This window comes from Bufo bufo, chromosome 4 (genome assembly GCF_905171765.1).
Source record: "Bufo bufo chromosome 4, aBufBuf1.1, whole genome shotgun sequence".
Taxonomy (NCBI): Eukaryota; Metazoa; Chordata; class Amphibia; order Anura; family Bufonidae; genus Bufo; species Bufo bufo.
In genome coordinates, this window is record NC_053392.1 from 15,527,520 (window position 1) to 15,553,939 (window position 26,420).

General features: G+C 48.7%; 1 protein-coding gene across 2 annotated transcripts; it reads right to left on the reverse strand.

Moving 5' to 3' along the window:
* Positions 1-7,016: 7,016 nt before the first annotated feature.
* On the reverse strand, positions 7,017-25,790 carry MPV17 (mitochondrial inner membrane protein MPV17). 2 transcript variants are annotated; one of them, XM_040426913.1, is made up of 8 exons: positions 25,743-25,790; positions 18,559-18,636; positions 15,614-15,729; positions 12,413-12,505; positions 12,021-12,116; positions 9,120-9,152; positions 8,965-9,017; positions 7,017-8,432 (listed from the first exon to the last, which is right to left on the reverse strand). In XM_040426913.1, exons 2-8 carry the CDS (start codon positions 18,629-18,631, stop codon positions 8,363-8,365), a joined length of 534 nt encoding a protein of 177 aa, XP_040282847.1. In that variant the 5' UTR covers positions 18,632-18,636; positions 25,743-25,790; the 3' UTR covers positions 7,017-8,362. The 2 variants fall into 2 exon arrangements, with proteins under 2 accessions (XP_040282847.1, XP_040282848.1); XM_040426914.1 differs by having other exon boundaries at positions 25,696-25,778.
* Between the last annotated feature and the right edge of the window lie 630 nt (positions 25,791-26,420).

The following is a 26,420-nucleotide window of genomic DNA, read 5'->3' on the forward strand; positions in this document are numbered from 1 at the left end:
AGCCCATAGACTTCTATTATGACGGAATGAATATGGAATGCCTCTAAAGGCCTTCGGTTATGCATGGAGGACATAGGACACATAATGACCCAACCATAACTATAACCACTAAATAAGACACCAAACACTTAGTTGGATAAAATAGGCCGTGTTGCTTTATTATGGGGTTACTTAAATGTAATGAACCAGTGAATCTTTAATAAAACCATGAACCAAGGTCAATTAATAGACCAATAAAACCAATGACAACCAAGCCCACCCAGCATTAGCTGGGTGACTTTTACCCAATGACAACCAAGCCCACCCAGCATTAGCTGGATGACTTTTTCCCCCTAATAAGCAACACGACGGAAAAAAGGGAAGGGAGGGCGGGGCTCAGGTCCGGATCTTCTTAACACTGCAGCAGCTGATAGCAATGTCCCGTCTTTTATTCTTACAGCGATCCAAGCTACAGGACAGCTCCTCCAATCAGCTGATGAAGATTTTGCCGCCGCTTGAGCACTGGCCAATCATCTTCTAGCCATCTGACAGCTGTCAATATCCACTTCTGACAGGACCAGCTGGATCCGGATAAAACCAGGTAAGACCTGTCAACATAAGAGAGGGGGGGGGGAGAAACAGCAACCACACAGCAACACTGAAACTGCCAGAACATTAAAACCACCTGACAGGAAAAGTGCCCATGTCCCCATGTGTCCCCCAAGCTATCCGCTCTGGGGGGCCCCTGCATTCCAACCTATAACTGCGTTATGGTCCGTGGTAACGGAATCCATAATGCAATTCTGCTTTTACCACCAAACGAATTGTGAACGAATTTCAAAATATGAAATTCGCTCATCTCTAGTAATAATACGGAAGCTGATATTACCTCACACATTGGTTACTGGTGTACTCCTGTATATGATGTAGAGGCTGATACTACACCAGTAACCAATGTGTGAGGTAAAAATATTCCTGTATATGATGTAGAAGCTGATACTACACTAGTACATGATATCTGAGGTAATAATACACCCATATATGATGTAGAAGCGGATACTACACTAGTACATGATATCTGAGGTAATAAGACACCCATATATGATGTAGAAGCGGATACTACACTAGTACATGATATCTGAGGTAATAATACACCCATATATGATGTAGAAGCTGATACTACACTAGTACATGATATCTGAGGTAATAAGACACCCATTTATGATGTAGAAGCTGATACTACACTAGTACATGATATCTGAGGTAATAATACACCCATATATGATGTAGAAGCTGATACTACACTAGTACATGATATCTGAGGTAATAAGACACCCATATATGATGTAGAAGCTGATACTACACTAGTACATGATATCTGAGGTAATAATACACCCATATATGATGTAGAAGCGGATACTACACTAGTACATGATATCTGAGGTAATAAGACACCCATATATGATGTAGAAGCGGATACTACACTAGTACATGATATCTGAGGTAATAAGACACCCATATATGATGTAGAAGCTGATACTACACTAGTACATGATATCTGAGGTAATAAGACACCCATATATGATGTAGAAGCTGATACTACACTAGTACATGATATCTGAGGTAATAATACACCCATATATGATGTAGAAGCTGATACTACACTAGTACATGATATCTGAGGTAATAATACACCCATATATGATGTAGAAGCTGATACTACACTAGTACATGATATCTGAGGTAATAAGACACCCATATATGATGTAGAAGCTGATACTACACTAGTACATGATATCTGAGGTAATAAGACACCCATATATGATGTAGAAGCTGATACTACACTAGTACATGATATCTGAGGTAATAAGACACCCATATATGATGTAGAAGCTGATACTACACTAGTACATGATATCTGAGGTAATAAGACACCCATATATGATGTAGAAGCTGATACTACACTAGTACATGATATCTGAGGTAATAATACACCCATATATGATGTAGAAGCTGATACTACACTAGTACATGATATCTGAGGTAATAAGACACCCATATATGATGTAGAAGCTGATACTACACTAGTACATGATATCTGAGGTAATAAGACACCCATATATGATGTAGAAGCTGATACTACACTAGTACATGATATCTGAGGTAATAAGACACCCATATATGATGTAGAAGCTGATACTACACTAGTACATGATATCTGAGGTAATAATACACCCATATATGATGTAGAAGCTGATACTTCACCAGAGCCTGATGTCCAGACAGTTTCCTAGATGCGGTTGTTAAAATTACAACTGGATCAGAGAACCGTGTTACCGGCTGAGTCCCGATCTGGTGCTTTGGTGGAAGCGGGGCAGCTGGAGCAGTTCGCCTCCATTGCTTCGCACACCGCTGATAGTTTAGCTCCTTAATTGGGTGGTGTGTGTGTGTGTAACATCCTGAAGTATGTCACTAAACTTCTGTATCCCTGCTACAATAATGTCAGGTGTATATGTGTATTTCCATCTAGTGTAATCTAACCGTGCATTGCCATGATATGTATTTCCAGGTCTGTATTATATAGTTGCTGTAATTTCAATGCACACCAGCAGTATGTAACAAGATCTTAGCCAGTTTAGTATTGCTAGATTGGAATAGCTCATTCCAATCTAGCTCCCCCCCTCTTGGAGGAGAAGTGGAATGTTCCCACATCCTACCTCATGGGGAGGAAAGGAAGTTCTAGTTAGTGTGTACCAGCCCCCTGCTAGGGGAAGGCTGTGTTGGTAGGAGCTCCCAGACACAGGGATCCCAACCTAGGATCCAGCCTCGGCTGAGGCCTGGGATCACCCTTCCCAGCCTCAGTCATCTGCCTCAGCTGGTGACAAAGCAAGCAGCCCTCCAGAACTATAGATCTCCAGGAAGAAACCATCATACCCTGCGAGCAGTCCTGTGAGTACTTATCCAAAGACCAGGAGAAACCAAATACCACCTTCAGCTAGTCAGGCCCACACCAAGCAGACTATGGACAGAGCAGAAGACAGATACCTGCCAGATTTACTAGGCATATGATAAGAAGCAGAATACATATAGATTCCTGCCACATATTGCCCATACCTGCTGGGACCCAAGACTATTGCTGTATCTTGTACGGATTCAAAGCTGCATTAAGTAAAGACGAGTTGGATTATATTACCTGTCTGGATCTCATTCATTCCTCAATTACTCCTACTGACCGCACTCAATTTTATTGCAAGTGAGCCAGGATCCATGAGTCCAGCCGTACCAAGGTAGGAGACACCGTTGACATTACACAGAGACACTATCCCCCTCTGGCATTCCTCACCTGGTACGTGAGCTATAACATCTTAAAGGGCCCTGTTACAGTACCTGCGCAAGCTGCAATTGGCGTCACAAACTAAAAACTATTAATATTGCGCCAGTGTGCAATTGCCCCAATCCGGCTTACTGCATGTGTAGTGTATATATAGTGTATTTATGTATGTGTACCATGTATATGGTGTATTTATGTGTATGTGTGTTGCATATATATGGTGTATTTATGTGTGTTGCATATATATGGTGTATTTATGTGTGTTGCATATATATGGTGTATGTATATGTAAACGTGTTGTGACGCCGGGTGTCCACCTTTGAGTAGGGAAACTGTTGTTAACAATTTGAATCCCATCCCTGATGATGTCTGAGGTAATAATACTACCATATATCATGTAGAAGCCGATACTACACCAGTACATGATGTTTGAGGTAATAATCCTCCCATATAGGATATAGAAGCTGATACTACACCAGTACCTGATGTGTGAGGTAATAATACTGCCATATATTATGTAGAAGCTGATACTACACCAGTACATGCTGTCTACATACATCCATGTTACTCACATGTGTTATGTCCGAAACATAGGTTTAAAGGGCTTTTCTGGGATTTTAATATTGACGGCCTATCCCCAGAATAGGTCACCAATGTCTGATGATCTGTGGGACTCTGACTCCCAGCACCCCCCACCTGTCAGCTATTTGAAGGGCCCACAACGCTCAGCCCAGTGCTGTGACCTTCTGATACTGTATCAAGCACAGCGCCGTATAGTGGCCATGCTTGGTATTTTAGTTCAATCTCTTTTAATTAAAGGGGTTCTGCAGTTTGTTTAAACTGACGAGCTATCCTCTGGATAGATCATCAGCATCTGATCGGCAGGGGTCCGACACCCGGGACCCCCGCCGATCAGCTGTTTGAGAAGGCTGCGGCTCTCCAGGAGCGCTGCGGCCTTCTCACCGGCCCAGTAACGTCACGACTAGTATCAACTGGCCTGGGCGCGGCTAAGCTGTGTTCACTTGAATGGAGCTTAGCCCCGCCCAGGCCATTTGATACTAGTTGTGACGTCACTGGGCCTGGGGTAAACAGTGAGAAGGCCGCGGCGCTCCTGGAGAGCCGCAGCCTTCTCAAACAGCTGATCGGCGGGGGTCCCGGGTGTCAGACCCCCGCCGATCAGATGATGATCTATCCAGAGGATGGCTCGTCAGTTTAAACAAACTGCAGAACCCCTTTAAATGGAAATGCGCTGCACATAGACCATGTGACTGATGACATCACAGGTCCAGGAAGAGGCCACAGTACCCGCCCGAACACTGCAGCCTCTTCAAACAGCTGATCGTCCGGGGTTCCGGGAGTCAGGTCCCTAGCGATCAGATATTGACCTATTCTAAAAGGTAGGTCATCAGTATTAAAATCCTGGAAAATCCCTTTAACTAACCTGAGTATCAAGCCATGACACACGCAACACGCAAGCCATGAAACACGCATAACACAGGTGGACAATAAGTCAAGAATATGCTTGTGTGAAACCGGAATAAGATACACCAGCAAAGCAGCGAGTATCACAAATGATAGGCTTAGATACATGGCTCAGTTTGGGGGGTGGTGCGGGATGTGAGGTCCGGGGGTCATCAGTCAGAGCCGCTCTCCTCTCCAGACATTTAGTAGATTACTTGCTGCATTACTCGGAGCTGTCGCTGCAGATTAGTGAGCGTGCTCGGCAGAGGTAACACTCATACCAGTATTAATGCCGACATCTCCCGGGATCATTCACCGTTTCAGGAAAGTCAAGGTCATCGATGCTGCTGAGTGACAGGAAGATGGACGAGAGCCACCAGAGTGAGACCATAGTGACGTCGCTGCCCAACACACCCAATTAAATACATCTCTACAGCCAAAGTGACTGCAGCTCAGTGTGTAACAGAATTGTGAGTGCAGCTCTGGATGTGACTCACCTGATACTTGAAGTGTAAAACATGGCGGCAGACATGTTCTAGCTTGGGCTATTAGTCTTCATTGTACCAGAGTCAGATGTAAATTTCATCGAGATATTGGAATTGAATTGGAAACGTGCTGGAAAAAACCCCACCAAACTTTGGAAACTATGCTCGGTGAAAGAAGCGAGATGTCAGATACGGGAGCGGCGAAAGGGGCAGGGCCAGGGATTAAAGACAAGGGGGCACTTACTTATTGCACAGGAGACGGCAGACCTGTGCATTGTGTATAACATTACTGAGCAGTTTCTTGTAACTGTGTGACTGAGGAGAAGATCCTGAGAGGTGCACAAATTGGAGGGTGGTGGGGTTACTTACTTTGGCCAAGACAGTAGCTTGTGTTATAGGGAGATTTTCCTGTGACAGGTGGATGTGTGTACACATACATATTATGGAGGCACCACGCGCCCTCGCTGGTGTTCGTCTCTTGGCACAGGGTGGCCGGCTGGCAGCATTTATGTTGTCTTTCTGCGTTTCCGGGAAAGAACAGGGAACAGAACGCTTTCCATTATCTGTGGGTGCGGAGATGGCAACTTAATGATGGCAGGACCGCCTGAGACTCGTTCCCCACAGCTCTCCGTAAGTGGCTTTAATTTCTAATTACAGACTGAACACCTGAGCACTGGGCATCATTACACGTGGTGTCAGAGCCAGCCAAGCTCCGAGCCCACGTACCTGGCACAAAAGTCCCCACCAGCACTCTCCATAGAGTACCTCCCACATCTACGTTCACCGCCAGATTCTCCTCATCAGGGTACCCCTGCTACCATGTTCTCCATGCTTCCAGTCTCCACCTGACCACCATCGAACCTACTTCTCAATCTCCCCACATCTTTCACCATACAACCTCTTCACCTAGCTTCCATGATCCATACTTCCTAAACAACTTCACCTTTCAACCGCTGTCCCAAGCTTTTCTGCTAAGCATCCGTCTCAGCCTTCCTACCTGACCTTCACCATGTGCCCACCTCACTTTCACTCCCTGAGCTCCATAACCAATTTCTTTCACATCCCACTACTTGACCCTTTTCTCCACAAATTTGTAAAACTGTCCCTGCCCTTGTCTCTTACACACATAAGCTCAGCCAAGCCTGTATGTCTTCTGATTGGGGAGAGGGGAGCAAGCCCATGCCAAAAACCACATACTCCTACAGACTCTTCTGGCATTAGCTTATCTTGATGAGACCAAATGGATTTGGCATGTTGAAATCCAATGGCCTGATCATTATGTCCCCTGACATCTGCTGTCATAGGAAATGTAGGAAACCCCTATACATATTTGAAGGTCAGCCGGTCTCACCAAGATCAGTTGGTTTGGCCAACAGTTTAAGTGTCTCCTCCACTTACAACTTCCCATCTACTTCACCTGACAACCACCTCCAAACTCTCTACAAACTACGTCTACAACAGTCAACTTCAGCCCGACTTCTGCTCCTGAGCCCCTTACATCTTGACCTTTACCACCAGCCTTTCATATCTTCTCATCTTGTCCTCCACCTACAAGTCACTGTCTCATCTCTCCACATGACTCCTGCCCTGCATTCCTTCTCAACTTTGTTCTGCACCCCTGTTGTCCTAGTTACAGACAATATAGAAACCTATCCTGAATGTTCTGCCCAGTTATTGACTGTAGAGAGTGGGCCATGTCCTTCTAGGCCTATTCCTCCCATCCCTCCCCCCTTAATCCTCTGACACCCATGAGTCCCTTCAACTTTGTGCATCATTTTATTACATGTGCGATAAAATATAATTCCAGGCACTTTCCTGAGACAGATCCTAGAAAACAGGATCAGAAGTTTGGACTCCGGTTGCCTGGACCAGCACAGGAGCCCATATATCACACATGGACAGACCTTCAGAGAGGTGGTTGCATCAGTTAAAGGAGTTGTCCAGACAAATTTTCACAATCTGACATTGGGTGTGGAGAGACACAACTATACACTGGGTGTCATGGGAACTGGCCAGTGTTCAGCAAGTATAATTCAAATGTATGATAAATTACCAGGACCTGTCTATGAAACTCCCTGTGTGTTGGATAGTATGAAGCAGGTAAGTGGACTCAACTGTGGTGGTGGTAGTGGTAGTGGTGGTGGTGGGCGTCTATATCAAGTCACCAAACATCTTGTGGCAGAAATCAAGACCGTTTCAGAAGTACAGTAGATTTGACTTCTTTATTAAGATCTCTTAAATTAACAAAGAGTTCTGGAGTACAGAACTCATTTCTTGAGTCTGTAAAAAGATATCTGAGAGCCTCGCAGGATCCTGCAGACAGAGCACGAAGAACACTCTAGAGAATCCTGCCAAGGTCTCAGGTTTCTCAGACTTGGGAAATGTGTCCTGTACGCCAAAATGCACTGTTCATTTAAGAGATCTTAATAAAAAATAAATAAAAAAAATACCTACTTCCGAAAAGTTCGTAATTTGCACCATGAGAAGTATTAATGTAGACACCCCTCTGCTGTTAAGTCCACTTACCTGCTTCATACTATCCTCCTCCTCCCGATGGCTGGCACCTATAAGTGTAATTTAACCTACGTGCCCATTAATAGTGGTGTGCCTACTTCACAACACAAAAAGTTGAGGACCTGTTGACCTGACTTTTTTACTCCATGAGTCTTGCCAATATGGGTGTTGGATAGTTACCTCGGCAACCTGCATTGAGTTCCATATCTCATTCTCCACGCCCAACTTCAGATTCCGGACAGTGTGCCTGGACAACCCATTTAAAGTTTCCATCCATAAGGCATATGAAATGTGTTATGAAAATCCAGACAATTGGTGGATCCTGATGGAACGACCAACAGTAATACTGATTCTAGACAATTGACAGATCCTGATAGTACCGACAATCTAGACAATGGACGGATCTCAATAGTTACACTGAGTGTAGACAGTTAACAGATCCCTAAAACAACGTCCTTCATATGTTGGGTTGCCGGATACTCTTCACATCATATATAGTAGATTGGACGTCAACATGGGAAGTCCAGCAGATCCGGTCACATTCTATACGTACAGTGGAGACGAGGCTGTCCCCGAGTGTAGACATCTGGGGTTAGGCCTGGTTTGCCTTCCAGGAGAGGTAAGAGTTCCAGATGATGGCTACGACCTGCACCACCGCCAGCCTGTGCATGGAGACAGAACATATGTACTTTGGACAACACATGGTGGACACCACAGCTCTGGCTTGGAGTCTAAATACTGCTTTATTAAATTTATTTTATGCACTTATATAGCACTACTATATTAGCATCAAGCTGTCCACAATAGGGCTCACAATCTAAGTTCCCTATCTATCTGTCTTTGGAGTTTCGAAGGAAACTGGAAAACCCAGAGAAAACCCACGCAAACACGGGTAGAACAAAGCTGCAATATGATATCATGATATAGACTGTGCAGTTATCTCAGCCACTGAGGGTGCTGTGAGAAGACATTACCCTCCACTAGTCACATAGGGTCCTTCTCTGTGTATCTGTCATGGATTGTACACTCTACCATGGAGCCTTGGTTGCTGAAATAGTCTGTGCCGCTACACTGTACCCCTACCGTGGAGCCCAGGTCAGTAGAATGCCCCTGTAGGATGTTCTCAGATGCAGTTAACCGTGACAGCCCAGGCGTCCACCCATATTATGTCTGAGCAGAGATTTGCAAACTCACCGGTAATGCAGTGGGATGAAGTAAAAATTTGCAATCTGCACCGCCGGCCATATCTGCAGGAAAAGATAATACAGTAACCAGAAGAGGTACAGCAAGGATCAGGGGCCACATGTGTAGGGGGCCCCAGACCTCAATGATACCAGAAATAAACTTACGTAATAGTTGGCGATTAAAGCATCCTTATAATCCTGCAACAAAGGAAGATAAATTAGAAATCAGGAGAAAAGCCAGGAAGTGAGGGCCCAAACGCAGAGTTTACACTCTACTCATAAACCACCTTGTACAAAATCCTGTCCAACCACATAAATCCCCCGTTATCTGTGATGCAGGATGTCTTCTATATCTGGAGGAGGAATGCTACACCTGCTTTATATAGGGAGGGAGGTCGCGGGGCGCCCTCTACTTCCAGAGGAAGGTCGCGGGGCGCCCTCTACTTCCAGAGGAAGGTTTGCGGGGCGCCCTCTACTTCCAGAGGAAGGTTTGCGGGGCGCCCTCTACTTCCAGAGGAAGGTTTGCGGGGCGCCCTCTACTTCCAGAGGAAGGTTTGCGGGGCGCCCTCTACTTCCAGAGGAAGGTTTGCGGGGCGCCCTCTACTTCCAGAGGAAGGTTTGCGGGGCGCCCTCTACTTCCAGAGGAAGGTTTGCGGGGCGCCCTCTACTTCCAGAGGAAGGTTTGCGGGGCGCCCTCTACTTCCAGAGGAAGGTTTGCGGGGCGCCCTCTACTTCCAGAGGAAGGTTTGCGGGGCGCCCTCTACTTCCAGAGGAAGGTTTGCGGGGCGCCCTCTACTTCCAGAGGAAGGTTTGCGGGGCGCCCTCTACTTCCAGAGGAAGGTTTGCGGGGCGCCCTCTACTTCCAGAGGAAGGTTTGCGGGGCGCCCTCTACTTCCAGAGGAAGGTTTGCGGGGCGCCCTCTACTTCCAGAGGAAGGTTTGCGGGGCGCCCTCTACTTCCAGAGGAAGGTTTGCGGGGCGCCCTCTACTTCCAGAGGAAGGTTTGCGGGGCGCCCTCTACTTCCAGAGGAAGGTTTGCGGGGCGCCCTCTACTTCCAGAGGAAGGTTTGCGGGGCGCCCTCTACTTCCAGAGGAAGGTTTGCGGGGCGCCCTCTACTTCCAGAGGAAGGTTTGCGGGGCGCCCTCTACTTCCAGAGGAAGGTTTGCGGGGCGCCCTCTACTTCCAGAGGAAGGTTTGCGGGGCGCCCTCTACTTCCAGAGGAAGGTTTGCGGGGCGCCCTCTACTTCCAGAGGAAGGTTTGCGGGGCGCCCTCTACTTCCAGAGGAAGGTTTGCGGGGCGCCCTCTACTTCCAGAGGAAGGTTTGCGGGGCGCCCTCTACTTCCAGAGGAAGGTTTGCGGGGCGCCCTCTACTTCCAGAGGAAGGTTTGCGGGGCGCCCTCTACTTCCAGAGGAAGGTTTGCGGGGCGCCCTCTACTTCCAGAGGAAGGTTTGCGGGGCGCCCTCTACTTCCAGAGGAAGGTTTGCGGGGCGCCCTCTACTTCCAGAGGAAGGTTTGCGGGGCGCCCTCTACTTCCAGAGGAAGGTTTGCGGGGCGCCCTCTACTTCCAGAGGAAGGTTTGCGGGGCGCCCTCTACTTCCAGAGGAAGGTTTGCGGGGCGCCCTCTACTTCCAGAGGAAGGTTTGCGGGGCGCCCTCTACTTCCAGAGGAAGGTTTGCGGGGCGCCCTCTACTTCCAGAGGAAGGTTTGCGGGGCGCCCTCTACTTCCAGAGGAAGGTTTGCGGGGCGCCCTCTACTTCCAGAGGAAGGTTTGCGGGGCGCCCTCTACTTCCAGAGGAAGGTTTGCGGGGCGCCCTCTACTTCCAGAGGAAGGTTTGCGGGGCGCCCTCTACTTCCAGAGGAAGGTTTGCGGGGCGCCCTCTACTTCCAGAGGAAGGTTTGCGGGGCGCCCTCTACTTCCAGAGGAAGGTTTGCGGGGCGCCCTCTACTTCCAGAGGAAGGTTTGCGGGGCGCCCTCTACTTCCAGAGGAAGGTTTGCGGGGCGCCCTCTACTTCCAGAGGAAGGTTTGCGGGGCGCCCTCTACTTCCAGAGGAAGGTTTGCGGGGCGCCCTCTACTTCCAGAGGAAGGTTTGCGGGGCGCCCTCTACTTCCAGAGGAAGGTTTGCGGGGCGCCCTCTACTTCCAGAGGAAGGTTTGCGGGGCGCCCTCTACTTCCAGAGGAAGGTTTGCGGGGCGCCCTCTACTTCCAGAGGAAGGTTTGCGGGGCGCCCTCTACTTCCAGAGGAAGGTTTGCGGGGCGCCCTCTACTTCCAGAGGAAGGTTTGCGGGGCGCCCTCTACTTCCAGAGGAAGGTCGCGGGGCGCCCTCTACTTCCAGAGGAAGGTCGCGGGGCGCCCTCTACTTCCAGAGGAAGGTCGCGGGGAGCCCTCTACTTCCAGAGGAAGGTCGAGGGGAGCCCTCTACTTCCAGAGGAAGGTCGCGGGGAGCCCTCTACTTCCAGAGGAAGGTCGCGGGGAGCCCTCTACATCCAGAGGAAGGTCGCGGGGAGCCCTCTACATCCAGAGGAAGGTCGCGGGGAGCCCTCTATATATAGAGGAAGGACGCAGAGTGCCCTCCATATCTGGGGAAATAATGCGGGTGCCCTCTATATGTACAGTATATGCCAGTCTCCTCTAGGTTACATCTGATGTATATAACCTTTCTCCTCCACACTAGGTAACATGTGGACATTCGACGCCCCTGTTGCCTCTTCTATAATGAATAGCAGCAGGCCATCACAGTGAAGACATAAATATGACAAATTTTGGTGATGAAGCCGTACATTGGGGTCTTCTCGGTGCCCCCATCAGGCGGTGAAGTCTATAAATAGCGGTCTGTGTGTCATGTATATCGGTATCTGCAGGTAATTTCGCGCCACTGTCTCGCCATGTATGGATGTTTGAAGAACTAATATCTTCGGCTCACCCCGACCTCCTGCCATCGTCATCCAGACGTTCTCATCAGACTTTATTTACACACATTACACCCTCCAGATGAGACCTGGAGGGTGGTGAAGCACATGGAGACCCCAGCCAGTACAGTAACCCTTCCTCTGCCATGATTTACCCGCTTCAGCTTGTCCCAGATTTCCTCTTTAGAGAGTCCATTCAGTGAACCAACAATGGTCAGGAAGCATCCAAGAAAGCAAGGAGCAAAGCCGCCCTGTAAGAAATCATACAGTGCTGAGTACAATGAACCTCAATATGCCCCAATCCAGAAGAGCAGCACTCAACATCCCAATCACTTCTTCCCAGAGTAACCTTTACTCAGAATCAGTCCCTGTCCTGAAGTAAAGCGCTGTGTAACATGTCAGCCCTTTCCATCACCCAGAGTACAGCACTAAGCATCATCTGCCTTCATCAGGGCTTGAGACTTCACCACTTATCCTCTGGGTGACATGTTGTCCTCTGGGTGACATGTTGACATGAGGAGGGTGACATTGGTATGGTCGTCCTTACCTGGTCCAACAGCATCTTCTTCACAGCCACAGACTTACTGCTGCCGGGAATAAGGCCATCCAGGACTTTGTACCATCCCCCGACTACCGGACCCTGTGTGAGAAGATAGCGTACTATGATTTGCAAAGGGCAAACATGTCACCTCCATGTATTGCTCTCATCTCACACTTTACAGCTGTAATGGCACTGCACAGTCTTCCTCCATCTCTACACGGCACATCTGCCCTAGCACCGCCATGCCCTCTCCCAGCTCTACCATCACTGCTACATACTCCTCAATTTCTACACTGCACATCTGTGTCAGCATCGCCATGTTCTCCTCTGCCTCTACACTATACCTCTCTACCGGTCTACTGGCACGACTACATCCTCCTCTGTCTCTAAACTGCACATCTGTACAAGCACCGCCATGTCCTCCTTCATCTCTACACTGCACATCTGTATCGGCACCACTGCGTCCTCCACCATCTACACTGCACATCTGTACCGGCACCACTGCGTCCTCCACCATCTCAGCAAATCTGTACTGGCACTGCCTTAGCCTCTCTGCCTTTACACTGCACATCATGACCAGCACCGCCATGTCCTCCTCCATCTCTACATTGCACATCTGTACCTGCACCACTGCATCCTCCATCTCTACACTGCACTGCCATGTGCAACGTGCTGCCTCCCAGGGCTGATCGTGTCCCAGGTTTATCGGAATGCTGAGTGGTGTGGTACGGCCACAATAGTTTTGTGTGTGTGTCACGGTGCTCCTACCTGGCTACCGTCAATTCCCAGGGTTAGGCTCAGAAGCAATAAAGGGGAGAGAAATGGTGGAGGTGGAAAATAAGTGAAGTCCAGACTTGGGGAAAGTTCAACAGCTTAACTTGAATGAACTTGCATCCAGACAATATACGGTCTTTCTTTAGGTTCCACCAGTGAGTTATTCAATAAAATGTATCTGTATAGTGCCACTTAATTTGTTATTTCTTTAACCTACTCAATGAGATGGCCGCACATGCTCAATTTCATCTTACAGCTTCCTTCTGAGTTGTGATAGGGAGAGCATGGACACCCCCCCCCGAGCTGTGATAGGGAGAGCATGGACACCCCCCCCCCCCGAGCTGTGATAGGGAGAGCATGGACACCCCCCTCCCGAGCTGTGATAGGGAGAGCATGGACACCCCCCCCCCGAGCTGTGATAGGGAGAGCATGGACACCCCCCCCCCCCGAGCTGTGATAGGGAGAGCATGGACACCCCCCCCCGAGCTGTGATAGGGAGAGCATGGACACCCCCCCCCGAGCTGTGATAGGGAGAGCATGGACACACACCCCCGAGCTGTGATAGGGAGAGCATGGACACACACCCCCGAGCTGTGATAGGGAGAGCATGGACACCCCCCCCCGAGCTGTGATAGGGAGAGCATGGACACCCCCCCCCCCGAGCTGTGATAGGGAGAGCATGGACACACACCCCCGAGCTGTGATAGGGAGAGCATGGACACACCCCCCCGAGCTGTGATAGGGAGAGCATGGACACCCCCCCCCCCGAGCTGTGATAGGGAGAGCATGGACACACACCCCCGAGCTGTGATAGGGAGAGCATGGACACCCCCCCCCGGGCTGTGATAGGGAGAGCATGGACACCCCCCCCGAGCTGTGATAGGGAGAGCATGGACACCCCCCCCCCCCGAGCTGTGATAGGGAGAGCATGGACACACACCCCCGAGCTGTGATAGGGAGAGCATGGACACACACCCCCGAGCTGTGATAGGGAGAGCATGGACACACCCCCCCGAGCGGTGATAGGTAGAGCATGGACACACACCCCCAGCTGTGATAGGGAGAGCATGGGCACACACCCCCTGAGCTGTGATAGGGAGAGCATGGACACCCCCACCCCCCGAGCTACAGCAGAATGGACACTCCCCTGAGCTGTCAGCTTGCTATAAATCTAGCAGAGCAATGAATGTGGAGATCTCTGATCCATGTGAGGTCCAGGGCTGGTTCTAGCTTTGTTAGAAAGAGGTGGTCATGTCCTATATGATGTCTGATTTTCATTTTTTACATTATTCATGGGAGAACCCCTTTAAATATTCTCCTTTATCTCTCTGCTGTGCTAAACTCGGCTTTAGTCTGGTCGCTGGACTTTAGGGCTGTTCTGATACCTTTAGAGTGGGGTGCCTTTGGCTGTTGACCCCCTCACAACACTTTGTCGGTTAATCTGTAAGGAGTCAGGGTGATTCTCATCTCCGTCCAACTCTAGACTAGACTAAGACTGACTAAGAACTTCCTGCAGCCCCTCCCTTGGTAGGAAACTGGACTGGCCCACTTCTGCCCAAAAGGGGTAGAATAGAATGGTAAGTTCCATTCTTATTTGAAGATCTCTCTGGCTCTGCCATGTACACTGCCACCTGCTGTTGAACCAAGCACAGTACACGAAATACAACAAATAACAGTTTGATAGCAATACAATAAATGCACAGTGTAGGAAGACCTAGAATAAATACACAGATTACTTATCGTTAGCCTATTAGAGACAGCAGTAGGGTGTAGGAATGGTAATAACACTCTGTGGTATTACACATGCACATGTGTAGTGGCACCGCCATGTCCTCCTCAATCTCTACACTGCACATCTGTACCCGCACCGCCATATCCTCCTGCATCTCTAAGCTGAACATCTATACTGGCACCTCTGCATCCTCCTCTATCTATACACGGCACATTTGTACCGGCTTCGTCATGTCCTCCTCCATCTCTACACTGCACATCTGTACGGGCTCCGCCATGTCCTCCTCCATCTCTACACTGCACATCTGTACCGGCTTCATCATGTCCTCCATCTCTACACTGCACATCATTACCAACACCACCATGTCCTCCTCCATCTCTAAACTTCGCATCTGTACTAGCACCAGCATGTCCTCCTCCATCTTTACACTGCACATCATTACCAACACCACCATGTCCTCCTCCATCTCTACACTGCACATTTCTACTGGCACCGGGATGTCCTCCTCCATCTTTACACTGCCCATCTCTATTGGCACTGCCATATCGTCTCTGTCTCTACATTGGCACCACCATATATATTCTAGAGGTTTCTTAGAAGAGATTAGTGATTGGGTAAGCTGTTAATGAGGATGGTGGGGAAAGGGGGGCGCTCAGGTTGGAGGAGGGGCCATGATATTTATAACCAGGCCTGATTGTTACCACAAAGCAGAATCCTATTCCCATCATCTTCACCGTCCTCTTGAAGCTGTGACCATGGAGACCTTTCCTTTCCACCAGCTGTTGAGAGATCACATCACCAACCCCAACCAAAGACCCTGTAGGATGAAAACCATATTAGGGTTCTGCAGTGTACGATGAGGGTTGTCATTATGAGGTGATGACTGGAGTAGTTATCCCTTATTGTACTCTGTGGATGGGAAACATATGGGATTGGGGAGGACACCGGAACGAGGACATCAGCGACCTGTGTGTCACGGTGGACAGGGTATCCGATACATAGAAAAATAAACAAACAAGTTTCTAGGCGAGAAGCTGGGGATCAAGGTCACCTCCTGACAATTCCCTACCAGCTCTCCCTATACTGCTATGCCCACGTTCAGACCCTTAAGGTGGAAATAACGTGTCCTCGTGCCTGGACTTAAAATACCCTAAAATCCCTAAGATGGTGAAAGGGGAATAGAGGCAGCCTGCTCCCTCAGAACCTGGAGGGAAAGGCGTCTCTCTAACAGCCTAGACAGCAAACCACAAGAGAACAGAAACCAACTTATCTTTTCTGAGCAGGAACAGCCAATCCTTCCTTCCTTGCTTCCACAAAGACAGACAGAAGCTATAACCCGCAAGGAACACTGGGAGTGGGTGTGATTTAAACTGAAACCAACGACCCCACCCAGTGCACCTGAAGGGAGGCGGATCTAGCTCGACTCCAAAACAAAACAAAAGGCTAGACACGTGCCGCTAATCTAGCAGACCTCCGCACATAGCCTGAGCAGGGCATGACACTGTGGGGGTGACGAGCCCTTCATACACAATGACGGCACCCAATCCTCTTCATGTCCCCCACATCTGAACCCCACTATGTTGGAGAGGTGACGGCTCTATAACATGGAGGAATGGTGGTGATCTGCGGCAGTAACGTCTGCTGGGCCATTCTATGTCATAGTGACCACACAATGACATTTGCAGGTAGGAATGCGGCTGGTGTGGCGCCATGTTCCTGACTGACCCTCACTAATGATCAGCAGATGCCACCTGTATTATCAGCACCCGCTGACAATATGATGTGTGGAGCTGCACTGCCCTGGTATGAAGATTGTGGTGTGTGGGCGGGTCGTGCCGTTGGGGAGGCGCTCTTCGGATCTCCTCGTTGGTGGTGGTGGGTGGTATGCGCTCTGTGGATCAGTCCATGGGGTGGTCCCACTGTTGGGGACACTGTATTCAGATCTCTGGAGAACTACAAGCCACCCTTTGTTTCTAATGAAGGCTCCAGGCCAGAACTGCCATATCACCATGTGCATCACTGCCAAATCATATGTGGGTGCAGGGGAGACCGCAGGCCCCCCAATAATCACCAGTCTCAGATGTTCTCTGCTGACATCTAGCAGTGGTCAGAGGAACTGCAGCCACAGAAGCCTGCTGAGAATATGGAGAAGAGACTTTGCTCCGTTATCAGCCATTTCAGACAGAGCGGTAACCAGAAGATCAGTGAGGCTGTGGGCTCTTTACGGTAAGAGCAGCGGGACTGTGGGCTCTTTACTGTAAGAGCAGCGGGACTGTGGGCTCTTTACTGTAAGAGCAGCGGGACTGTGGGCTCTTTACTGTAAGAGCAGCGGGACTGTGGGCTCTTTACTGTAAGAGCAGCGGGACTGTGGGCTCTTTACGGTAAGAGCAGCGGGACTGTGGGCTCTTTACGGTAAGAGCAGCGGGACTGTGGACTCTTTACGGTAAGAGCAGCGGGACTGTGGACTCTTTACGGTAAGAGCAGCGGGACTGTGGACTCTTTACGGTAAGAGCAGCGGGACTGTGGACTCTTTACGGTAAGAGCAGCGGGACTGTGGACTCTTTACGGTAAGAGCAGCGGGACTGTGGACTCTTTACTGTAAGAGCAGCGGGACTGTGGACTCTTTACTGTAAGAGCAGCGGGACTGTGGACTCTTTACTGTAAGAGCGGCGGGACTGTGGACTCTTTACTGTAAGAGCGGTGAGACTGTGGACTCATTACTGTAAGAGCGGTGAGACTGTGGACTCATTACTGTAAGAGCGGTGAGACTGTGGACTCATTACTGTAAGAGCAGTGAGACTGTGGACTCTATACTGTAAGAGCAGTGAGACTATGGACTCTTTACTGTAAGAGCGGTGAGACTGTGGACTCTTTACTGTAAGAGCAGTGAGAATATGGACTCTTTACTGTAAGAGCAGTGAGACTATGGACTCTTTACTGTAAAAGCAGTGAGACTATGGACTCTTTACTGTAAGAGCAGTGAGACTATGGACTCTTTACTGTAAGAGCGGTGAGACTATGGACTCTTTACTGTAAGAGCAGTGAGACTATGGACTCTTTACTGTAAGAGCGGTGAGACTATGGACTCTTTACTGTAAGAGCAGTGAGAACTCTCTGCCTGAGGAGGTGGTGATGGTGAGGTCACTATAAGAGTCCAGGAGGGGCCGCGATGTATTTCTGGAGTGTAATAATATTACAGGCTATAGATACTAGAGAGGGGTCGTTGGTCCAGGGAGATATTCTGATACCCGATTGGAGTCGGGTAGGAATTCTTTCCCATAAAATGGGGCACATTGTCTTCTACCTCCCAGGTTTGTTTGCCTTCCTCTGGATCTACTTGCAGGATACCAGGCTAAGCTGAATGGACGGGGGCTGTTCAGCCTTACATACTTGGTTACTATTTTAAGGGGAACACAGTCTATTCCTCCCTGTTATCGGCCATCAGAAGCCGGGCGGAGGCCGACTGCCAGGAGGAAGAGCAGAGGATCCTGCGAGATGGATAGAGGAGAACCAGGCTGTACTGTATTTTGGGAGGGGTGCACATACTTTCACCACAGGTCACATTACATGGGGTCACATCATGTATACTATTATTACTCAGCGCTGGAGCTGCATACGTACGGCGGATCACACAGAGGTTACTCACCGGCGGTAATGATCTGCACCTTCCAGGGGTGAAGGGAGAGTAATCGCTGGTAACTGCGCCACAGGTAGGCCATCACCCCTACACATCAGGAGATACCATACAAAGGTCACATGACATCACCGATGCAAATAAAATGGCGGACAACACCACGAGCCGCCACCCAACATATCACATACAATGTATCCTCCTCCCCATAGACATGGTATATACCCTGTATCCTCCCGTCATCCCCGTACACACGGTATATACCCTGTATCCTCCCGTCATCCCCGTACACACGGTATATACCCTGTATCCTCCCGTCATCCCCGTACACATGGTATATACCCTGTATCCTCCTGTCATCCTCGTACACATGGTATATACCCTGTATCCTCCTGTCATCCCTGTACACACAGTATATACCCTGTATCCTCCCGTGATCCCCGTACACATGGTATATACACTGTATCCTCCCGTCATCCCCGTACACACGGTATATACACTGTATCCTCCCATCATCCGCGTACACACGGTATATACCCTGTATCCTCTTGTCATCCCAGTACATGTGATATATACACTGTATTCTCCCGTGATCTCCGTACACACCCTTTCCCATCTCGTCCTCCGGCAGCACAGAATGGGTTAACCTCGTCGTCATCTTTTCCAGGACCGCCCACCTAGAACATATTAATTGACAATTAATCAGTCAATTTACTCCCCTATAAGGTCTCCTCCCCCACAATGCATCCTTGTGTTTTTTTTTGTCCTCATCTGAGGATGAAGCCCACCTGTATCGTCCGGCCGTTATACCTTGTTGTGACAAGGTGCAGAGGCCTCAGAATGGGGATAGCCATGTGTCTCCTGGCTCCATGTCTGACCCGCTAAGCGCCCTTCGGATCGGGGACTGAACTATCAGGAAGAGCCGCAAGTACCTGCTGTGGGAAGCTCCGATGCCGATACTTCCGGTTTGGTGGAACGCATGTGGAACGCAGACGCAGGCGCAGTGCGTCTGACGTCATCTGAAGCGGCCTCTCCCCCGATCTGGCGCCAAATTTGAATTTAAAAGAGCGGTGTTGCTGAGCCTCGGTGCCTGTTGTGCCTGGCAGCCGAGCTCTAGCGTTTTAAAGGTATAGGCCTGTCCTATTGTCAGGCAAACCTTCTGATAAATGGGAACCTGGGTGTTTTCTGTAATCTCCTGCATATTTTATGTTTTAATGCTCTGCTTCTCCATTTAGATGTCCAGCGCGTCCGGCAGAGGAGAAAAAAGTTCCCGCAAAAGCAGGCACAGGATGTGCCAGTCATGTGAGCAGCCACTCCCAGATGACTTCCCTCAGGATCTCTGCGTAAGGTGCCATCGGGATACCCAGGAACCCTCTCCGCCAAGGAAAAAACGGAGGTCTAGCGCTCCCCTCTGCATTTCCTGTCTTCAACCCCTACCGGATAATCACGCCACTAATATATGTGAGCAATGTTCTCACCCTGATGAGTCTTCGGACGACGAAACGAGCAAGATGGTTACCCTCTTTAAAGCCTTCCTGAAAAAATCCAAGGCAAAGAAGAAGGGTACTAAAAGGAGACCGCGCTCCCCATCCTCGTCTGAGAAATCTTCGCGTTCTGAAGGAGAAGTTTCATCCTTTTCGGATTCTCCCGTTATCGAAGATAATTTTTTATTTGACAAAGCAGATACAAATCAGCTGATCAAAGAGGTCAAGAATATTATGGAAGCTAATAAAGAAAAATGCAGCAAACATAATGAAAAGGATCTTTTTTATTTTCCTAAAAAGAAGGCGTCAGTGTTCCCTGGGCACCCAGTCCTGGATGCCGTGATGTCTAAAGAATGGGAGCGTCCGGTAGGAAGAATAAACCTAGGATCCAGGTTCAGAAGTGTATACAAAACAGATCCAGCAGAATCATCCTCCTGGGGAACCCCGGCTAAAGTGGACCCGGCTGTAGCTAGATTAGCAAAAAGATCGTTTTTTCCCTCTGACGATTCAGCCCTGTTGAAGGACCCCATGGAGAAAAAGGCGGATGGTCTCCTTAAAAGACAGCATACCTATCTAGCCTCTCTTAATAAGGCTGCAATGGCGACCGTTCCTGTTGCTCGAGCACTTAGAGTGTGGCTCAGCCATCTGGGCAGGGACATTGAGGATGGAGTACCAAGAGAAGAACTCCTCAAGCAATTGCCTACACTTAAATCAGCAGCGGAATTTCTCTGTGACTTCCCGGTTGATACGATACGATTGTGTGCCAAGAACATGGCATTGGCCAACTCGATCCGTAGATCTCTCTGGCTGAAGATTTGGTCCGGTGACTCCTCTTCAAAAAACAACCTGTGCGCCCTTCCCTTTGAACCTGGGAAGCTGTTTGGATCACAGTTAGATAAATTGCTGGAAGCTAACAAGGAAGATAAAGCTTTGAACTTTCCGCAACCCAGACGCAGGGATAAAACCAGATTTTTTCGACCCTATAGGGGACAAGATTCAGGAAGGTCAAACTTCAGAGGACGTCCTGGACGTGGGAGATCTGATCGAAGAACCTGGGCCTCCTCGGAGAAGTCTAAGAGGAAGGGAGAGGACAACAGACCCCCAAAATCCGAGTTTTGACGCCAGAAGACAGAAAGTAGGAGGTCGGTTATCTCTCTTCTACGAAAGCTGGTGTCACATCACGTCAGACATCTGGGTCCTAGGGGTTATAAGAAGAGGTTACCGTCTAGAACTCGATTACTTGCCAAGAAACAGATTTGTACTCAGCAAGGGAGAGAATCCACAAGTCTTCCTACTGCTAAAAGAGTTCCTGAGCAAAGGAGTTCTGGAGGAAGTCCCAAATTCTCAGAAGAATTCGGGAGTATATTCCAGGATCTTCTGTATTCCAAAAAGAGATGGCAAAAGTCGGTTGATTATAGACCTCCGCTACCTGAACCATTATATGAAGAAAATCCACTTCAAAATGGAGACGATAAGATCCATCACGGCTGTTCTCAGGAGGAAGGTGTTTATGGCGTCGTTAGACCTAAAAGACGCGTACCTCCATGTCCCAATAAGTCTAGAGTCAAGAAAATTCTTAAGAGTGGCCATCAGGAGAAATGGGGTGACACTCCACTACCAGTTCAAAGCCCTGCCATTTGGACTATGTTCAGCCCCAAGAGTCTTCACGAAGATAGCTGTTGTAATTGCAGTAGCACTTTGCCTCCAAGGGATCCAGATCTTCCCCTACCTGGACGACTGGCTAATTGCGGCCAAGTCGGAAGCCCTACTATGTTTCCATCTAAAGAAAACTATAGAACTCCTACAGTCAGTGGGATTCCTAGTGAACTGGGAGAAGTCGGATATCGTTCCAGCTACCTCCAAGACCTTCTTGGGCTTCACAATAGATACAAAGGCCATGAAGCTCTATCTCCCCCCTGGGAAAATAGGGACGCTGAAGAAAGAAATAAGAATATTGATGTCTCTTCAATTCCCATCGGTCCGCAGAGTGATGAAGACACTCGGACATCTCACATCAGTCTCAGATGCTGTTCCCTGGGCGAATATTCACAGCAGAGATCTGCAACAGGATATGCTACATGCCTGGCGTCGGAACAGGTTCAAATTGGACGCAAGAATGAGGATGAGACCCTCTACTATCCAGAGCCTCAGATGGTGGTTACGCACGAGTCATCTGACTATAGGAAAAAATTTTCAGTTTCTTACCCCAGTGATTATCACCACGGATGCTTCCGGTCAAGGATGGGGGGCTCACCTCCAGGACAAATGGGTGCAGGGCCTCTGGTCTTCCAAAGAGAGGAAAGAGTCCTCAAACTACAAAGAGATGAAAGCAGTCCTTTTAGCCCTTTACCGGTTCAAAACCTATATATCAGGGAAGTCTGTGCTGATTCGGTCGGACAACCTATCAACCGTATTTTATCTAAACAAACAGGGTGGGACAAGAAGCTCTCGTCTTCTGGAACTCTGCAAGGAAATATTCAAGTGGGCAGAATTACACCTGCTGGAATTAAAAGCAACGCATATCAGAGCTTGCTACAATACGCGAGCGGACCATCTGAGCAGGAAGACGATCAATCAAGCCAACTGGGAGCTCAACCCAATCGTCTTTCACCAGATCATAGCCAGATGGGGGACACCAACTTGGGATCTGATGGCATCAGCAAGGAACAAGAAGCTGGACAGGTTCTGCTCTCTAAACAGTCAAGACAACCCCACTGTAGTAGACGCATTTTCCATGAAATGGAAACATCTGTCGGTCTACATTTTCCCTCCAGTCCCCCTTATCCCGAGAGTCCTGAGGAAAATAGTAGAGGAGAAACCTCAAGCCATAATAATAGCTCCTTTTTGGCCGAGGAGGTCATGGTTCCCGCTCCTATTCCAGCTGTCCAAAGGCAACTTCTGGAGACTTCCCCTACGTCCGGATCTTCTGATTCAGAATGGGCTGCATCACCAAAGTCTGGATCGTCTACACCTTACTGCTTGGAGGCTGAAAGAAGTAGATTAGAGGGAAAAGGCCTCTCACAATCAGTTGTTAATACGCTGCTTTCTTCCAGAAAAGATTCTACGAATAGAAAATATGGTAAAGTCTGGAGAAGGTTTATGTCCTGGATGTCGGAGACTGGCCATGAAAACATCAATATTTCCTCCATCCTTCAGTTTCTCCAAGATGGATTCCAGAAAGGGCTGAAGCCCAATACCCTAAGATCACACATGACCGCTATTAATTCCATGACTGAGAATAAATACCTCCATCATCCGTTAGTTTTCAGATTTTTTAAGGCGGTCAGAAGACTTAATCCTACGCATAGGAACCCGTTTCCGGTCTGGGATCTTTCCTTGGTTCTGAAAAGACTGACCCTCTCTCCATTCGAACCATTGGAAGAAGCTGACCTCAAGTGGCTGTCTTACAAAGCACTTTTTCTCACAGCCATCACTTCCGCAAAAAGACTGGGGGAACTCCAAGCCTTATCATCCAAGTTTCCATACTTACGTTTCCTTCCGGATGGAATATTGCTTCGCACCATGCCATTCTTCATGCCCAAGGTCCCGTCTTCGGTAAACAAAAATAGAGAAGCGTTCCTTCCAGTGTTTTGTCCTGAGCCTCTCAATGAAGAACAGAATCTCTGCCATACCTTGGATGTGAAAAGAGCATTAGAAATTTATCTCCAAAGAACAGGAGAATTTAGAGGCAGTGAAAACCTATTCGTTCTCTTCTCTGGTCCAAGGAAAGGACTCTCACTTTCCAAAGATACCCTCGCAAGATGGATAAAGTCCACTATCCTGGAAGCATATTTACTTGAGGCCATACCTCCTCCATTTCCTGTCAGAGCTCACTCCACCAGAGCCACAGCCACTTCCTGGGCAGAGATGGCACAAGTTCCAATAGAAGAAATTTGCAATGCAGCATCTTGGTCTTCATCTCTCACCTTCGTGAAACACTACCGTCTGGACATCAACGCTAGGAGCTCAGCCTTTGGCACTGGCGTATTGTCGGCAGCTCTTTCTAAAAATCCCCCCCTTTGAGATCTATAAAAATCCCATTCTGTGCTGCCGGAGGACGAGATGGGAAAGGGAAAATTCTTACCGGGATTTTACTTTCCTTGAGTCCGGAGGCAGCACAAGTATACCCTCCCTAATAAATTCTTTTTTTTTGGCATCCACTATTTGTCGGAGTCTATTTTTTTAAAACACAAGGATGCATTGTGGGGGAGGAGACCTTATAGGGGAGTAAATTGACTGATTAATTGTCAATTAATATGTTCTAGGTGGGCGGTCCTGGAAAAGATGACGACGAGGTTAACCCATTCTGTGCTGCCTCCGGACTCAAGGAAAGTAAAATCCCGGTAAGAATTTTCCCTGTATCCTCCCGTCATCTCCGTACACACGGTATATACACTGTATCCTCCCGTCATCTCCGTACACACGGTAAATACCCTGTATCCTCCCGTCATCCTCGTACACACGGTATATACCCTGTATCCTCCCGTCATCCTCGTACACACGGTATATACACTGTATCCTCCCGTCATCCCCGTACACCCGGTATATACACTGTATCCTTCCGTCATCCCCGTACACATTGTATATACACTGTATCCATCCGTAATCCTCGTACACACAGTATATACCCTGTATCCTCCCATCATCCCCGTACACACAGTATATACCCTGTATCCTCCCATCATCCCCGTACACACAGTATATACCCTGTATCCTCCTGTCATCCCCGTACACACAGTATATACCCTGTATCCTCCCGTCATCCCCGTACACACAGTATATACCCTGTATCCTCCCATCATCCCCGTACACACAGTATATACCCTGTATCCTCCCATCATCCCCGTACACACAGTATATACCCTGTATCCTCCTGTCATCCCCGTACACACAGTATATACCCTGTATCCTCCCGTCATCCCCGTACACACAGTATATACCCTGTATCCTCCCATCATCCCCGTACACACAGTATATACCCTGTATCCTCCTGTCATCCCCATACACACAGTATATACCCTGTATCCTCCCGTCATCCCCGTACACACGGTATATACACTGTATCCTTCCGTCATCCCCGTACACATTGTATATACACTGTATCCGTCCGTAATCCTCGTACACACAGTATATACCCTGTATACTCCCATCATCCCCGTACACACAGTATATACCCTGTATCCTCCTGTCATCCCCGTACACACAGTATATACCCTGTATCCTCCCATCATCCCCGTACACACAGTATATACCCTGTATCCTCCCATCATCCCCGTACACACAGTATATACCCTGTATCCTCCTGTCATCCCCGTACACACAGTATATACCCTGTATCCTCCCGTCATCCCCGTACACACAGTATATACCCTGTATCCTCCCATCATCCCCGTACACACAGTATATACCCTGTATCCTCCTGTCATCCCCGTACACACAGTATATACCCTGTATCCTCCCGTCATCCCCGTACACACGGTATATACACTGTATCCTTCCGTCATCCCCGTACACATTGTATATACACTGTATCCGTCCGTAATCCTCGTACACACAGTATATACCCTGTATACTCCCATCATCCCCGTACACAGTATGTACCCTGTATCCTCCCGTCATCCCCATACACACAGTATATACCCTGTATCCTCCTGTATACGGTATTTACCTTGTATATATGGATTCTTATGGCTATGTAGCCTGATAATTACTCACAATGTGACACTTTGGATCCTCCTGACAGGATGTGACATCACAAGTTGCAGTTGCATGATGGGACATGTAGTCTTTACACATCTGCTTCCTTTATGTGGAGGTCATGTGACATGTAGGAGGCGGAGCCGTGATTGTATTCCCTGTGTGCCCTGTATTCAGAGGCGTATCCAGGGGTTCAGCAGAGTTGGGGGGTGATTCTCATAGGATGGTCTCCTAATACCACTAATACCACTAACCAGTGACTGAATACTACAGGAGTGCTATTACCCCATACAGTGTCAGCTGTGATTACAACTCCCAGCATGGCTCATAGAAGTAAATGGAGCATGTTGGGAGTTGTAGTTTCAACAGCTGGAGTGTCAAATGTTAGTGCTGCTTCCTTTGTCCCCCGTATAGTAGTGCTGCCCCTTAGTGTCCTCCTTACAGTATTGCTGCCCCCCTTACAGTAGTGCTGACTCCTCAGTGTCCCCCTTACAGTAGTGCTGCCCCCTCAGTGCCCACCTTATAGTAGTGCTGCCCCCTTAGTGTCCACCTTATAGTAGTGCTGCCCCCTTAGTGTCCACCTTATAGTAGTGCTGCCCCCTTAGTGTCCCCCTTACAGTATTGCTGCCCCCCTTACAGTAGTGCTGACTCCTCAGTGTCCCCCTTACAGTAGTGCTGCCCCCTTAGTGTCCCCCT

What these genes read in the sequence shown, in the direction of transcription:
- MPV17 (XM_040426913.1), bottom strand. Translation starts at nt 18,631, where the DNA reads ATGGCCTACCTGTGGCGCAGTTACCAGCGATTACTCTCCCTTCACCCC. An exon ending in GAATAGGATTCTGCTTTGTG is followed by an intron (nt 12,506 to 15,613) that starts GTAACAATCAGG and finishes CTTCTCACACAG; the next exon opens with GGTCCGGTAGTCGGGGGATG. An exon ending in TCTGGGACAAGCTGAAGCGG is followed by an intron (nt 9,153 to 12,020) that starts GTAAATCATGGC and finishes CCTTTGTTGCAG; the next exon opens with GATTATAAGGATGCTTTAAT.